The 15,832-nt window shown below is 41.4% G+C and overlaps 2 protein-coding genes across 3 annotated transcripts in view; one reads left to right on the forward strand and one right to left on the reverse strand.

Moving 5' to 3' along the window:
- Window positions 1–2,368, forward strand: part of LOC121637066 (plakophilin-3-like) — a 33,617-nt gene extending 31,249 nt beyond the window's left edge. Inside the window, exon 13 of the mRNA XM_041980971.1 lies at window positions 482–2,368. Coding sequence (XP_041836905.1) covers window positions 482–523 — 42 coding nt within the window. The 3' untranslated portion in view covers window positions 524–2,368. The remainder of the gene's footprint in view (window positions 1–481) is intronic.
- Window positions 2,369–4,153: 1,785 nt separating this feature from the next.
- efl1 (elongation factor like GTPase 1) overlaps window positions 4,154–15,832 on the reverse strand; it is a 39,695-nt gene continuing 28,016 nt past the window's right edge. For both annotated transcript variants that reach the window (XM_041980959.1, XM_041980951.1), the window contains exons 18-23: window positions 14,447–14,576; window positions 14,121–14,247; window positions 12,232–12,436; window positions 11,042–11,541; window positions 6,224–6,408; window positions 4,154–4,732 (exon numbers count right to left, since the gene is read on the reverse strand). In XM_041980959.1, the coding sequence (XP_041836893.1) occupies window positions 4,544–4,732; window positions 6,224–6,408; window positions 11,042–11,541; window positions 12,232–12,436; window positions 14,121–14,247; window positions 14,447–14,576 (1,336 nt within the window). In that variant the 3' untranslated portion in view covers window positions 4,154–4,543. The remainder of the gene's footprint in view (window positions 4,733–6,223; window positions 6,409–11,041; window positions 11,542–12,231; window positions 12,437–14,120; window positions 14,248–14,446; window positions 14,577–15,832) is intronic.

Raw genomic sequence — 15,832 nt, forward strand, 5'->3', positions numbered from 1 at the left:
ATAACCATTACTGCTGCCAAAACTACGGTGGCTGAGAAAAAAAAAACACATGTTAAAAGTACGAAATCTACAAGGAGCAAAACACAAATACACGTCCGAAATAAAGAAAAGACATCTCTTCATGGAAAGGGAACGTCGTGGCGATGACCTCATGTTGGAGAAGATTTCTAGTCCAGCAACACGCAGGACGTTGGCAGAGATGTTCTGAAGATCTGCACGGAGCGCGTTCCATGAAGTTTTCAAAACAGAACCGAATGCTTTGAGATTCCTCATGTTTTAGAAAAGAATAGAATAGAATAGAACTTTATTTGTCACTGCAACAAAAGTGCAATGAAATTACACATCTAGGGATCAGTGACCAAGAAGTGGACATGCTGAGAATGCAGCAAACGTTAGATGGAAGCTTTAAATGTGCAACATTCACGAGGAACAAGTTTGCTGTTTTTAACATTATTTTTCTCTTGTGTTTTGTGTGTTTTAGAAAGGATTCGACCGAAAAGACTTCACAGATGTGACCTTGTAAACTGCAAAATTCCTGCTGAGCATTAAACCTCCAGGTTAAAGTCAGAGGGAAGAAAGATGAAAACATGGAGTTTTTCTGCACAGTGATGCTCTGCAATGGACTGAAAGGAGGAGGATTATAAACTGAAGCCTATGAAGACTTCCCTCCATCTGATGGTTGATATCACCGCAGCAGCATGCCTTGAGAGAGAGAAAGAAAGAGAGAGAGAGAGAGAGAGAGAGAGAGAGAGAGATAGATAGATAGATAGATAGAGAGATAGATAGAGAGATAGAGAGATAGATAGGTAGATAGACAGACAGAGAGATAGAGAGATAGGTAGGTAAGCTGTGTAAAATGTATATAAAAACAAAATGCGATGATTTCCAGATCTCATCAAGTCATATTTTATTCCCAGCAGAAGATAAACAACATAGATGCTGAAACTGAGACATTTTGTCTTGCTGAAACCTGCAAGCTCTTCCCTGAAAGAGACGTCTGGATGGAAGCAGATGCTGCTCTAAAACCTCCGTGTACTTTCAACATTGATAGAACCATCGGCACTAATGCACCCTCCATACCTTTAGAGATAAAAATACCACTTAGCCAGTTCAGGGTGACGGGGGTCTGGCATCGCCAACGTAGAGAGACAAACAATCACACATGCTTCACTCCTAGAGAGAATTTAGTGACCAGTTAACCTTTTAGGCACCAATTTTAAAAGTTTTTAGGCTTACTGTAAATGAGGGAAAAATGTTGAATATGTCGCAGAGTTTATGATACTAGATATATATATATATATAGTTTTAACTCAGACTTGTCCCATGCACACAGAGATTCTCTCTGAATCTTCTGACAACATTGTACACTGTTGGGAATGATATATAGGTTGATGAGATTTGTAAATAAACACTTTTTTTTCATTTTTCTCAGTGTCCCAACTTTTTAAAGTTGTGGTTGTAGGTAGTCAGTAAAGCGGTAAACGATGTTTAGTTCTGCATGTTATTACACTTTTACCTGTTGTACATTTTCCCACTATGCTTTCTTTGAATCACATAGTAAGAGGTCTTATAGAACAGCACAGAAATAGGAAACAACTACTTTAAAGGCATTTTGGTATAATGCTCAAGGTTCCTGTTTATGCATCTCTGTCCTTCATCGTTTGTCTCTAGTGGACATTTTAGTGCCAGATCGGCCAAAAGCAGCTGGAGTTACAACAAATGCCTTTTAAAATAAAAGGAACTCAACAAATTAAGGCTTTATAAATTCATCAAATCCGAGTAACTGAAGCTTGTTCAGCTCTGGTTTATATGAGCGGTTAATACTTTAACCAACTAAGTGCCTATCTATAACAATTAGTTTATTAACGTAGCCGTTTCCATTCAAACTGAGCAGTAACTACAGGCGAGAGGTTGATCAAGTCAAGCACTGAAGACAGAAGAAGAAATATGTAAATAATCATGCAATCTCTTACAATATTTGTAATAAAAATAGAAACTGAATAGGTTTGCCTTCAGTAACAGCCTTTGTTTTCATATAAATCTGTGGTGGGTGTTTTCTGTGGCTCCAGAATTCATGAATTTGTTTTCTAGTTTTGTTTACAAGAAGCCTTTTCTTTTATTTACTACCCTAAACTTCATAAATCCTTTATGAAATTAAAACAAAAGTTAAATGCAAAAATATCTGATCCCCGAAGGGAAATTTTAATAAAATAAAAAGAAGTCTTCATGCTAAACATTGTACTTACCACAGCGTTTATCTACAGCAGCTTTTCTCATGTTACTAACATCCCTACCGGCTCGTAGGATTCACGCTGTTTATTCCAGACCTGTGAGCTTTGTTTCATAAATAAATAAAAATGTGAACTAATCAGTTGTAAAGTGATGACACAAACTCAACCAACAGTAGAGGAATTTTTAACACATCCTCCAGAAGCAGCTTGTGGACTCTTCTATTCCCCAAAACTCTTGTCAGCTTTATTAGCAACACATCCAAACCTGGTGAAGTTTTAATTCAGCAGGTTCTGTCGACTCCTTTTAGAAAGCGCTAGAATACAGTTCAACCACAGAGGGATGGATGTTATGAAACTAGCTAGCGCCACAACTTTATTTTTAAGGGTTAATTAAATGCATCAAAGTCATTTGTATACAGACACGTATCCAAAGATGCAATTAACTGTTTATTTTATTTTACACATGCATGTGTATATACATATTCTACCACTGTAAAGTCTGCTTATTTCTATTTTAAATCGAGACACATTCGTAAGGAACATTTATTTGTGGGATGAGCAGCAGTTTACTTCTTCAGACTTTAATCATCCAATCCAGCAGTAAGCAGCTTCGGTCCAAGAGAGCTGCAGTCCTGCTCGTTTAAGATGTTTACGTGCTTCCACCCTGATTCAGGTGAGCGAGCCACTGAGCAAACGTGGTGAGCTGCTGGTTCCATGTCATTTGAATCAGGTGTGTTAGAGCAGGGAGACGTCTGAAACCTGCAGGGCTGCTGGTGTCCTGGACCAAACTTGCCTACCCCTGATCCAATCCAATAAATGAAAACAAGATTCAACGGCCGGATCAGCTGTTTGGCACAACCCACACACTCAACTCTGCTGCTCATCACACAAATACATTTTCTTTATAAACAAGGCTCCATTTAAAATGGAAATAAACAGACAGTGTAAGATTTATTACCCATTCCCCCATTCACACACACACACACACACTGATCATCATAGGCACATCGGGAGGTTAATGTGGGGTTAAGTGTCTTGCCCAAGGACACTTCGACATGTTGTCAGAGAAAGCCTGGACTCGATCTACCAACCTTCCACCCCGTTTCTTCACAACACAAAATAATCCACCAAATGTGTATTTTTTTTTACTTATCTTTACTTACTTTTTCATCAGTTTAGGATCCAATGAAACAGAATGGTAGACGGGGTGACTGGAGCTCATCAGTCAGATTAGGCTGGGTTTTGGGAGGGAGACCTTATGTTTAATCAGGAAGTGTGTATGTTTGCAGAAGCTAATTATTTATGGGTTTATTCTTACAGGAACATAGTACATTAATATAAATGTACCAGAGTTAGCCAAATGGCTATTTTTCATCTGCAGCACTCTGCTAGGTGGTTCATCCATCCATCCATCTGCACCGCTTTGTCCAGTACAGGTGGCGGGAAGCTGGAACCTCACCCAGCATTTAGCAGGTGAGAGGCAGGTACACCTGGACAGGTCAGCAGTCCATCGCAGGGCCTCGGTGGTTCATAGACGGTAACTTTAGTAGACCGCAGTGAGGGTTGAAGTTAAGAGGTTTCACACGCTTTCTCCATCACATCTAACGGTGCAGAATGCAACAAATAATAAATAACAAAAATATATATATCATTCAAATTTGTTCCTGTTAGCAACTTTTCACTTTACTAAAATAATTTAATGCCTTAAAAGATTTCTGTCTACATGCTGTGTTTGTGCCACCATTTTTTACTACGGCGTCTCTGAATGGACAAACTGTGTGAAGTGAGACCATCTGAGCCTTAAAATTGCAGTACCAGCTTTGTGTGATGGGTAATGTCTTAAAGGACCACAGAAGAAGACAGTACACATGTAAAGGGACGGGAGCTTAAACTGGGAGAAGATTACAACTCAGAGAGAAGAATCAGAAGAAATGTTTATTCAGCACTTTGGTATCAGTCTCACACAAAATATGATAAAGAAATGGTTATAATTACAATAAATTACAAATATTTGTTGGTATTTGTACTTACAAATACTTCAAATCACAATCAGAATCAAAAGAACCCAAAACAATGCAGAGGTCGAACTTAGTTGCATCTGGATTTTTCATCAAAATGGGAAGTTTATTCAGTCTAATAAATTTATTTCTCTCAACAATAATTCAACCACACATCAGGAGATTGTTACACAATAATTATTTAAAACTTAGAGCCATAACAGACTCGTGAAAGACACCATCCAGAAAGCAAATTATGTGCCTCAAAGGATGGATGTCATCAGTCAGAGTTTATAGAGAGGTTAGTTTTGTTCTCTACTTGTTCTTGCTGAGCGTCCTCTGCTTCTCTGCATGCTCCACGATCTTCTCATCCACGTAGAGACCTTTCCGTCGGCGGACAGCATTCATGTATTTCAGGGCTTGGAGGACGGAGTCTGCTTTCTCCCCAAAGTGCAGGTATTCTTCCTCTGTGGTGGGAACCCAGTATGGATCACTGCTGATCACCTACAACAAACAGCACAAAAAGCATACAAACATTTATTATTTGGATTTTTTTTTTAATAAAAAGATGCTGAAATATCCAGATCAGGATTTAAACTGGATGGGTAATAATACTGTGAAGTACTTCTTTGCATGTCCTTTTTTTTTATTATTATTTGTTGTACAACTCCACTGAGAAGCTTAGACTTCTGTGTTTTTCCTTCCAATTCTTTGTGCATTATCTGAAATAATACCCTGCTTATTAAGCTTAGTAACAATGACACGTTTAGTCAGAAAGGACTTGTGAAAAATGTGACATTCAAGAGAGCAAAGTTGTTCTTTACTGGTAAAGAAAAAGAAGTAGGTTAATATTGTAAAAATGGGAAGCTTTGGTCAAACAAGCAGCGAATCTTGAAATGTGAACAACACAAAGGAGAAGATTGTAGATTTCCGGATGACTGGGAATAAACCCGAACCCTTATGCAACACTGATGCTGTCAACACGAAGGAATTGAGCAGACTCTACTCCTGAAGGAAGCTCAGACCCTTTGCTGCAAACTGTTCATATCTTCTACCAGTCTGGAGGAGAGTTCAGTGCCGCATCAGCTGGGCCAGCAAAACCATACCTTCCAGACCATACCAACCAGACTTCGGCCAGATTCTCGTCAGGACAGTCTGAGGGACTTGGTTCAACTGGGTGTGGAATTCCTAAAAACTTCCTTTGGTTTGGTTTGCTTTCACGCCATAATTTACTCGAGCGATGTCACGCAGTTACCACAACTGGTAGCTAGGGGGCAATATTCCCAGAAACACCACTGACCAAGAAGAAAAGAATCAGGATGAAGAAAAAAAAAAAGATGCCTCGCCTGGACCGAAAAAAGCTTGTTCACCACACTTAAATGAAGAAACAAAACTTGGGTTTTCTGTTTTTACTCTGCTGTTCAAACCTAATCCAGTTTTCACTAGATTCTGTCCAGTATGTGCAGCAGGAGAGGCAGCCAGATATCCGACATGTTGCAGCCATAATGTGCTCTACACCCCTTCCTCTCTTTGATTCACTGGATATTCAGTTAGCTTTAAGCAGAGTTCACTTGCAAATTAACCAGTACCCCTGGTTATCTAGCAGATAAGAGTTCACTTCTTTGGTGTGCACCAGGTTGTGAATACACATTCAGCTACTCTATTTGTAGACGTGCACCAGGGTTTGTTTAAAATGGACAAAGCAGCAAGTTTGTACGCTCTCTTAAGCAAACTGAACACACTGATCCAGAAGTTCTGGTTTTGTTCTGGGGATTAATCAGGGGCTCCTGGATCTGATGTTCCAGAGAAGAATGCTGCATAGGCTACTGAAGATGATGGACAACTTTCCACATCCTTTACACAACACAATGAGTGTTTTCAGTCAGAGGCTTTTTCAAGTACATTGCAATGCAGAAAGGTACAGAAGCTCATTCCTGCCAGCACCTTCAGGGGATAAATAGTGTTTTTTCTTTATTCATATCACTGGTTAATCACCTCCCAGTGGCTGAAGAACAACTGTGGGCTGGCCAATCCGCTGGTCTTTTTGCGAATCTCGTCTGCAAATCCAAAGCTCTCAGCAACAGGCAGAGCAGCCTTGATGATGAACATATCCGTCCCCTCCTTCATCTCTTCGTGGAGGACTCTGCCCTCTCGCTTCCCCAGTACACCATAGACCCGTCCTGATGGAAGAAAACAGCAAACACAAAAGTTAGAACACCTGGTACACAACCAGACGAATAACTAAGGCTGTGTCCAAATGTGCACCCTACTCCCTACATAGTGCCCTATTATAGGGGTCACGCCATTTTTTCGGAGTGTCTCCGAATGTCCAGAGAGAAAAAAGTAGGACACTCAAAATTACCCACAATGCATCTTGAAAAGCAGTGAGCATCCATGGTCACTAGACGGGTCAATATAGACCACAATGCATTGCGGGCAGGAGCTCAACATGGCGCAAGGAGGCGAAAAAATTTAGCTGCGCGAAATTACCTATAAGCAAACAAAGAAAGAATAAAATACAACATGAGGAATAAAAATAAAAATATTTACACACAACTTTGGACTGGATTTGGAATGACATCTTGATGCAGGCTGTGGTTGCTGTGGTGAACGCGGTAGTCACATGGTTGGCGGCAAGAAGAAATAGGCAGCTTTGTGTCCGAATCACCAGAGAATGAGTCACTATGTAGTGAAGGAGGGGTTAGGGAGTGGGGTGGACATTTGGACACAGCCTAATTATTTCCCAAATAAACCCCATTTTTTTAGCTTGTGGAAAATGGGGGGGGGGGGGGGGTGGTGAAGCTCTTCTTGCTCTACATCTTCTTGTAGTGACTTATACTAATTCAGATTAACAGAATTTGAAGTATTCTGGGTTCAGTGGTTAAAAAGCACAGCAATTCCACCTCCCTTTAGCTTTCCGCTAATTTTCTGATTCTCTGCATGAACAGTGTGCAGGATGTCTTCATGCAGCACATAATACCCTTTATTCCTTTTGAAACCTTGTTAGCACTTTGAGTTTGTCTCATCTCACATTACCCATCAGAGCAGCTGGAAGAAATTGTTTTAAACTTGGGTTTCTGCTGTTTGGAGCGGGCCGTTTCCTGGCATATCGCAAAATTCGGACACTGTCGGCGGTCACTGGCAAGCTGCCGGATTTCTGTGCAGGTGTGTGTCGAGCTATGAACAATCAGACTTTGACGTTGCAGGAGCTAAATCGTTAACTGGAGGCCCAGGATGGCAAGCTGGTTGCGATTTCGGAGCTTGTACGTAAGGGGGACACCAACTTGGAGAAGTTGTCGGCTCGGCTGGATGGAAATGGAAATTGACCCAAAATTCGGATGATTGGAGTCGCCAGTGGGACCACTTAGAGACTCAAGGCAGACGAAACAGCTCTGGCCTGAAACTAAAACAAAGGCTGTTATCAAATTCGGCTCCCTGTACTGGCCTTGGATGGCTGGTTATAAAGTTCTCCTGGAATGTCTTGTTGACGGATGCTCAGTCCCCCCACCCTCCCCCCACCCTCCTCACGGGCGATGGACTTTTTCCTGGATCAGCTCCCAAGGACGCCCCACTATCATCAGGTGGCAGAGACTGGAGATGGAGGACTGGGAGAAAGTTCAAATGCTCACTTACTTACTTACTGCGCACACACGAGCACCACACTCACATACACCACTACAGATACACCTGCCCCGATGATTCACTGCCTTGGTCGCTCCTCCCCCCCTCCTTCCACTCCCGGGCGGCGGGTCGGCTGGATTGCGCTCATGTCAGCTGCGTCCGCACTTGCTGTGATGGGAGACCCCTTTCCCACCCTGCCATATGTTTCTGATGTTGTAAATGTCTGAGTTATGTGCTTTTATGTACCGAGGAGGTTTTTTTTGTATCTCAACACTGGGCCCTTAGGCCCAGTGTGGTGATGCCTTTTTTTTTCTCCCCAGCCACATCTTATTCCCCGAATGTTATCTTTTCCTTCTATATCTACTCTAATACATAGGCGCGCTGCCTCAGCGGCTGCTGCCTCAGTATGCCTGCTCCTGTTGTGTCTACATGCTGTTGCTGTCTAGTCTCGGACGGGTTGTACTGGAAACAATTTCGTTGTACCTGTGTTCTGCACTGTGTATAATGACAAATAAAAATCTTCTTCTTCTTCTTCTTCTAATTTCCAGCATTTTTCTTTCTGCTCTGCGTCTTCCTCCTCTTCAGCTCGAGTAAACGGTGCCTGAGTGTGGTTGACAATCACCAAAACTGACGGCTTTAATGTTGTTGGGAATACAATCCAATGTTTCCTCTGCCATGAGAGCATGTAATTTTTTCTCTGCTCTCTGTATGTCCAGTGTTCCTCCCCGATGCAAACAGACTACCAGCAGACAGTGTCAGCCATGACCTTCACATTCACTTTTTTTTAAAGCCATAATTAAAGTTATCCACTGCTGTTCGAACAGCCGAGAAATGTGCAAGTCCTTCCAGATTTCCTGACACTGTTAAGAAAATAGTCCGATTCTTATCTGTTCTGCTTAATGCACAGAAATGCCACCTCAGGTGTTTGCCCAGATAAAACCATGTTTCTCAATCTTGGTGTCTGAAGGCCCATTTATAAATATCGACTTCTGTTTCAAACGTCATTCGTAGCCGTCCTCATACTTCCATTATGCATCTTTTGTGTGGTGACATGGTTGTTAATTCAGTTCCTCCACTAGTGGGCAGTGTTGAGTTCAGAGTTCACTCTGCGAGCTGGCGGCAGATTCAGACACCGTTTGGCGACGGTAATGCGTCAATATAAAGTTGTTTCCAACCCCCAACACACCCTAAACACTCACATATGGGCTTTCTTCAAAAGCTTGCGCAATTTCTACAGATGTTGTCCTTGTCTTCATTTCTTCTTCTGCTTGTTTGTTCCTTTCCTGATCCTCTTCTTCTCTGGTTTGTTTCGGTCGCAGGTCAGCTGTTCGGCTCAGCACTGCCGCTGTGATTTCTGGTGGTATTGCTCCGTCTTCTGGGTCAAGCGATGGAGAGCTAAGCTCCCTGAAAACGAACCAAATTACGAGCTTTCTGTCCGTCTGCGTATCTGCGTCTCCTGCGATGAGAATAAACCTTTAGATGTGTTCCTACTCCAACGCACCTGATTCAGATGAATGAATTTCTGGTTCTTTGCACCTCAGCGAGACTTACGTTGTTGTTAATTTGATGTTATTTGTTTTAACTGGATCTAGTGCTGGTTTTTAGCTGTTTTTATGCTTCATGTTTTCATTTGTTTTTATTTTTATTTCTATCTTGATTTTACTTTTGTGCAGAACTTTGTTTAGCTGTTGCTGTTTTAAAGTGCTTTATGAATAACGCTGGCATGCTATGGTGGGCGGGTTAAGGTAGGATCACCTCTCAAATATGCAGGGCAGTGGGTACTGAGGACCAGGACTGAGAAATACTGGTCTATTGAACTGAATGAATCGATGAATGAAATCTTTATTCCCAACATGTTAAAAGAATGAGTCCAATAAAATATTTGACAACTACACTTCTTCCTACACCTTTTTAGGTATTTTATCATTCAACAAATGAATACTGAATGATGTCAATTAAAAACAAACAAAAACCGACAGAGCTAGAAGAAGGAAATTACATTGTGCAATTTTTAATTTGGTGTTCTTGTTGTCTCTCATTCCAAGACTTGGTAAGGACCATAGAATTTTCTAATCTATAGACTAATCCGGGCAAAAACCAGAACTAGACTGTCCACCATTTTTGAGCTGGTACTTGTGTGCCTGTCAGGAGGAATTGTGGAGAGAACCGGATCAAGGAAATGATGTCAAGGAAACCTGGGAGGACTTGCATGGTTCTTGGTTCCCCTAACAGTGGTGGAAATCTTGTCTGAGACCTCTCGGTTTATTCAGATTCGCTGGGCAGGCTGAAGACAGGTCAGCGACAAAAGTGGGTCAATTAACAGAAAGAATTTTTTCCCCAACAACAGCACAGTAAGTTTTGGTGAAAAGTTGTCAATCCAACACTAAATTCTGCATTTCCGTGTTGCTGTCAAGCTTAACATGGTGCAACAAGTCATGCTTATTATGCTAGTTATGGCTAATGGACTAAGAGACAAGAGGCTGTCCTGTTGCGAAGACTAAAGCACTAGTTTGGAAGATATGGTACTAAACGCAGACCTGCTAGGCAAGGAAAACAACATTTGGACTTTAGTTCTAATATACGTTGGACCCTTAAATCAGACACCTTGGTAACCTTATGCTCCCCGTAGTTCATAGAAATCATTTTATTCTAGTTTTCAGAAGACTGCCATTAAATTGGCGAAACTGTTGGTACGTGTTAATCACGAGGACGGACTGCTTTTCTTCTGCAGGCAGATGAGGTTTAGAGTCTCACATAATTATCTGTCTATGAGTGACCTGGAGTTCGCATTTTGTTGCTCATCACAAGGCAGGTGATTGATGAAATAATCTTGAATACGTCTGAACAACTCAAATAAATATTCCATTTATTAGGATCATTGACTAAACGATCTAGCTAGTACCACGTCCTCTCTGCTTCTGCTGTATTACAGTACTTAAATTGAGTTCCTTGATCAGGAACTGTGGGTCACTGGCTAACGTAATCAGTCCAGATATCCACTCTGCTGTCAGTGTCAGCAGGCGGCAGCAGACACTGCAAAAATGGCGGCACCCCAAGATGATGCAACACACAAAATGGCCATCAGATTTGTCTCTACTAACCCAACTGAAAACCTAAACCTGTAAACCCGACTGAGCTATTCCTTAGATGGCATAATTCAAAATATTTCTTTGGCAAGTATCGCTTTCTTACCTAGGACTTCTGCGGTGGCCATGATCTCACAAGTATACATGGCTGCCATGAGTCTTTGGGGTTGGGCTTGGAATGCGTGGCGACAGGCCTCTTTCATAGCAGCTATCAGCTGGCCAGACACTGGTCCATAGCAGTCTGCTGGAGCAGCTTCTGCTCTGTGTTCGGCTTGTCTAGGCCTTTCTACCACGTCCTCACTGCTTCTGCTGTCTGATAACGTCTCAGTGGACTCAGAGTCTTCTTTCATGGGATCCTGATGTTGTGGTGTGGCTGAAGACTGAATGTCCCACCTCTCAACAGAGAAGCAAACTCCCATCAGCGGCTCCTCACACATGGGCCCTGACAAAGTTGCTAACTGGAAGCCACTGACAATGCTGTTGTCAAAGTCTCGTAGAGCAGCTGGAGCTCCAGCCTGAAGGGTTTTGTCTCCCTGACCCAGACACTGCCACACTGAGGGTCGGTTGTAGGACTTCACGCTGTTCAGCAGGATGTTGGGACCATACCTGAAAACAGGAAACGCTGACTCTGTGGGTAACACTCTGCAAGGTATTCAACAAACTGTTGAGCAGCTGAGATCGAAGGATGTTTACATTTATTTCTCAAATGTCAAATAATACTTTTATAATAAACACAGACATTAATATTGTTAATTCAGCTCTAGGAATGTCTGGAAAAATGCATTTAATTGCATTTCAATTCAAAACAGGAGAAAAAGAAATAGAAAATATCCGTGGCTAAATTTGAACAAACCTAAAGTTAAAGATCCATTTAAAGTACTTCAACTCTTTGAATGTTTTTGTCCAGACTCTTCATCAATGGGCATAATATTTGATGGTAAGACAGGAAGGGAGCAGCCAGCAGCAGCTTTTAGTCTGCTCATGGAGACGAGGTGAACATCTCCTGTTTTGGAACTGATGCTGTGAAGGACCCAGTCTGTTGGGTGCTTTTGGGCAGGGGTGGGGAAGACAATATCACCCTGGAACTACTTTCTACAGATGTGTTGCTGTTATCAGATTCAAAACGAGCTAATATTTACCATCTGAACATCTGACATGTTGTTTATGTTCTACTGGGAATAAAATATGGGTTGATGAGATTTGTAAATAATTGCAATAATAATTTACACAGCATCCAACGTTTTAGGCCACTGTGTTTGTTGCTCTTTATCAGTAAAATCCCTTCAAACGTCTTACCTACGAGGCCCAAAGGCCCAGATACGTTCCACAGCATTCCTCCACTTCCTCCCCTGCAACAAGCTCTCTAGTTGGCTCTTCAAACCAGCAATGGCCTCCAGGGTCCGGAGACCGATGTCCACGGTCTTCCCCTCCCTCATGGACATGTTTATCTGCTCCAGCGTCCGGATTACATCTGAGCTACTCTCCAACAGACACGTCACCTCTATACAGAAAAAACACATTGGTGCCATATTATTATTATTTTTAATAATATTAAAATATTAATATTATATATTAAAATTCTTCCAGATATAAACGTGTTTTCATCTGTGAGTGGATCCAGTGGCCTCAGGAGCAGCGATGACTGAACTACAGGTAACTATTACACCTTATGTACATGCACAATGTCTTCTTCTATGATCCTTTTAGGACATTACTAATCCCAAACCTATCAAACAAAGCTGGTTCTGCTGTTATTACCCTTAAAACTTTGCAAGATTGTCAGCAGCCCAAGCTATCGCTTTCAGTTTCTCAGGAACAGTGACTCTGGGGTCGAATTATGAACGACAGCTTGCCTTTTATGTGATCTACAGACGTTTTATAGTCATTTATATCGCATCCAGGAGGTTTACAATCCAGCCGCAAAGTGTAGTGTTTATTCAGAGACTCTATATGGTATGCAATCTTTCTAAGATACCTCTATTTTGACCTGGGAATTATGATGAAGCCACTTCCTGTCAAATTTTCCACCAATCAATTAGCTTAAATTGACAGTAAAGTCCAATCAGAAGCAGCAAGTGAGATTTTTGATGCACAATGAGAATGAGAAAGTGAGTCAGGAAGACTGGATTGCTTTAAGGGCTGCCTGCTATACTAAGTGAGCTAAACACCACACTTTCAGGAGGGTTCAGCAACAACAAAACCATTGGTATTAGGGTTTTTTTTTCTATTCCGACAATAATAGCAGTATTATAATTTACCTGATATGTCTCGTCTCACCTGCAGCGTTCCTCAGAAATGTCTGTTGATACCCTATTATTATTGTCTGAATAGACTTTAAAACAACCTTATATCAACGACCTAAGAAGAAAAAAAATGAACATCTTTGAGTTAACAACAAAACCAGTTACTGTATTTTCCTTGTCTTTCAGTCTGGTCTTTTTGCTCCTGAAGCAACAGTTCTGAGCATTTAGTGACCGTCCTGGTCTGCTCTGTTGCCTCCACGATCGGTAAAAACTCAGACAGAAACAGCTGCTACACTTTCAGTTTCCACACTGAGGTTGGGAGGTGGAGGAGAGGTGATTATTCCTGGGTGAAACTGCAGCTAGATCCCTTCACTTTACTTAGCAGCTAGCTGCAGCTAGTTTTAAGCTTAGCTTATCTCACTTTACCTAGCAGCTAGTAGCAGCTAGCTGCAGCTAGTTTTAAGCTTAGCTTATCTCACTTTACCCAGCAGCTACTAGCAGCTAGCTGCAGCTAGTTTTAAGCTTAGCTTAAACTAGCAGCAGCATCAGGCCAGTTACTCACTTTTAGTATTTTATACCAACATTCAGTTTGGAGACAGAAATTAGAGTCATGTTTGTGGGGGGGGGGGGGGGGGGGGGGGGGGGGGCTGCTTGATGTGTGTGTGTGTAGGTGTGTACGTGCGACTGTGTGAAATATTTTAATGAGTGTTTTTATTGTTATGTAATTCTACTTTGATGTATGCAAGTGCTTGTTTTATTTCTAATATGTATAAGTGTTTTTAATCATGTAATGCACTTTGTGTTGCCTGTGGCATGAAAAGTGCTTTATAAATAAAGTTTGATTTGATTTGATTTAGCTTCTCTCATCATGTCAGGCAGGAGGCAGAAAAATAAACCTTGTGAAGAAGAGGTTATTTAAAATTTTTAATTGACACGTCTTACCCGCTGGTAATGGTATAGCCCGGACACAGATGGTAGCCAGTCTGTTGGGAGTAGTGAGGGTAACTAGACCACTGGGGTCCACGTGTAGGGTGTCAGATGAACGACCTTGACAAGACTCTTCTTTCACCTAACAAGAAAACACAGATACATGGAAACTAATAACATGCGGAGGGATAATTACTCAAGGATTGTGTTTAGTAAAAGGCTGCATGATGATTGTATCAGTAAAGATTTACCCCATGCTTCACTACTCTGTAGAAGAGTACAGTTCCTTTTACTGGGGATGTGAAATATCTCACTCAACCACAACATCCAGGTGGACTCACCTGATGAATGACGGCAACTTTCTGCTGCTTGCCGAGCTCCTCATTCACCATATCCACTTTGGGAGGACGTATCACGGTTTCTCTGAATGGGATGATGGGTTTGGACACGCTGATCTCTATTTTAGCAAACCTTTAAGAACAAAATAGCAAATGTGATCTGTAATTATCCAAACTCGGAACTGGTGGGAGAGTGGGAGAGATACCAATACAGCAGGTATTTTTATAATACAGAAAATAAGTCAGAAAATTAATGCGCTCCCCAAATTTCTTTACCGATGTAATTGTATCCCACTAGGTCTAAAAACTAGAATGAGGGACTGCTGCCACTTCGGAGGTGAGCAGGGCTCTGAGGTCGAGATGCAAGTTTCAGTCTCTACGCTGTCAGGGACCAAGCAGTAAGGCAGCAGGACACAGGAGGGCTTTGTATTTACCCCTAAATTTAAACTTTACAAAATCCATAAATTCAACTAAACAAACTGGTAAAAGAGGCCAACTAAATATAACTAGACTCAAAATCAGAACCAAGTAGAACTTAAGCAAGCAAACAAATGAATAAATGAATGAACATAACAAACTGAGCTCCTTAACAATCAAACAGGTGAACTTAAATACAAGTTTAGCTAAACCAAGAGTAAACACAAAAAGGGAAATAAAACGGCTACTAAATTTTTCACTAACCAAAACCAAAAATAAATCCCCAAACACCCCTATGACACTGCGGCATGTGGTCAAGTCCAATGGAGCTGGCAGCAGCCTATCAGAGTCCTCGGGCCTTGGCCACGTCTTTGCTGCAGCATGAAGGAGAGGCTGAACCACAGGTAACTCAAAGAAAGAAATAAGTATTACAAAACATAATTTGACCTTACAGTGCCAAGGTGTTTTAACATTGTTAGGTATGAAAAGTTAAAGTAATTTAGTAATAAAGAAATGGGAAATGAAATGTGTGGTATTTAAGCTCAGGGCTGCAAATAATAGATACACTTGTGGTGAGGTGTGGCTATGTTATATGTCATATGTGGCTGTATTGTGTGGCGGGCCATCACAACTACCAACAGCCATGAAAACCCCAAAGTATGGTTTTAAATTAGAAATTTAAAACTTCTAAGTTTCACACACATTTAATTTCTCCAGGCCAGGCTAGATTCTGGATTTACTCTTTGGTAAAGACAAGGCATTCATCATGTTAAAGACAAGTACATAGACTATTTTTTTGAGCGTGGACGACTTTTCACACAAGTTCGGTTTCCTTTGGTCGAGCTTATTTTGTTATTTCCAAGTCCGCCACTTCCTTGATCTGTTAGGAACTCCATTCAACTTTTAGACTTGTTTCAGTAATTAATGACTGTACAATCTTTTTTAAAAACACAACCTTTTCAAAGATCAGAC

This window comes from Melanotaenia boesemani, chromosome 1 (assembly GCF_017639745.1).
Source record: "Melanotaenia boesemani isolate fMelBoe1 chromosome 1, fMelBoe1.pri, whole genome shotgun sequence".
NCBI lineage: Eukaryota > Metazoa > Chordata > Actinopteri > Atheriniformes > Melanotaeniidae > Melanotaenia > Melanotaenia boesemani.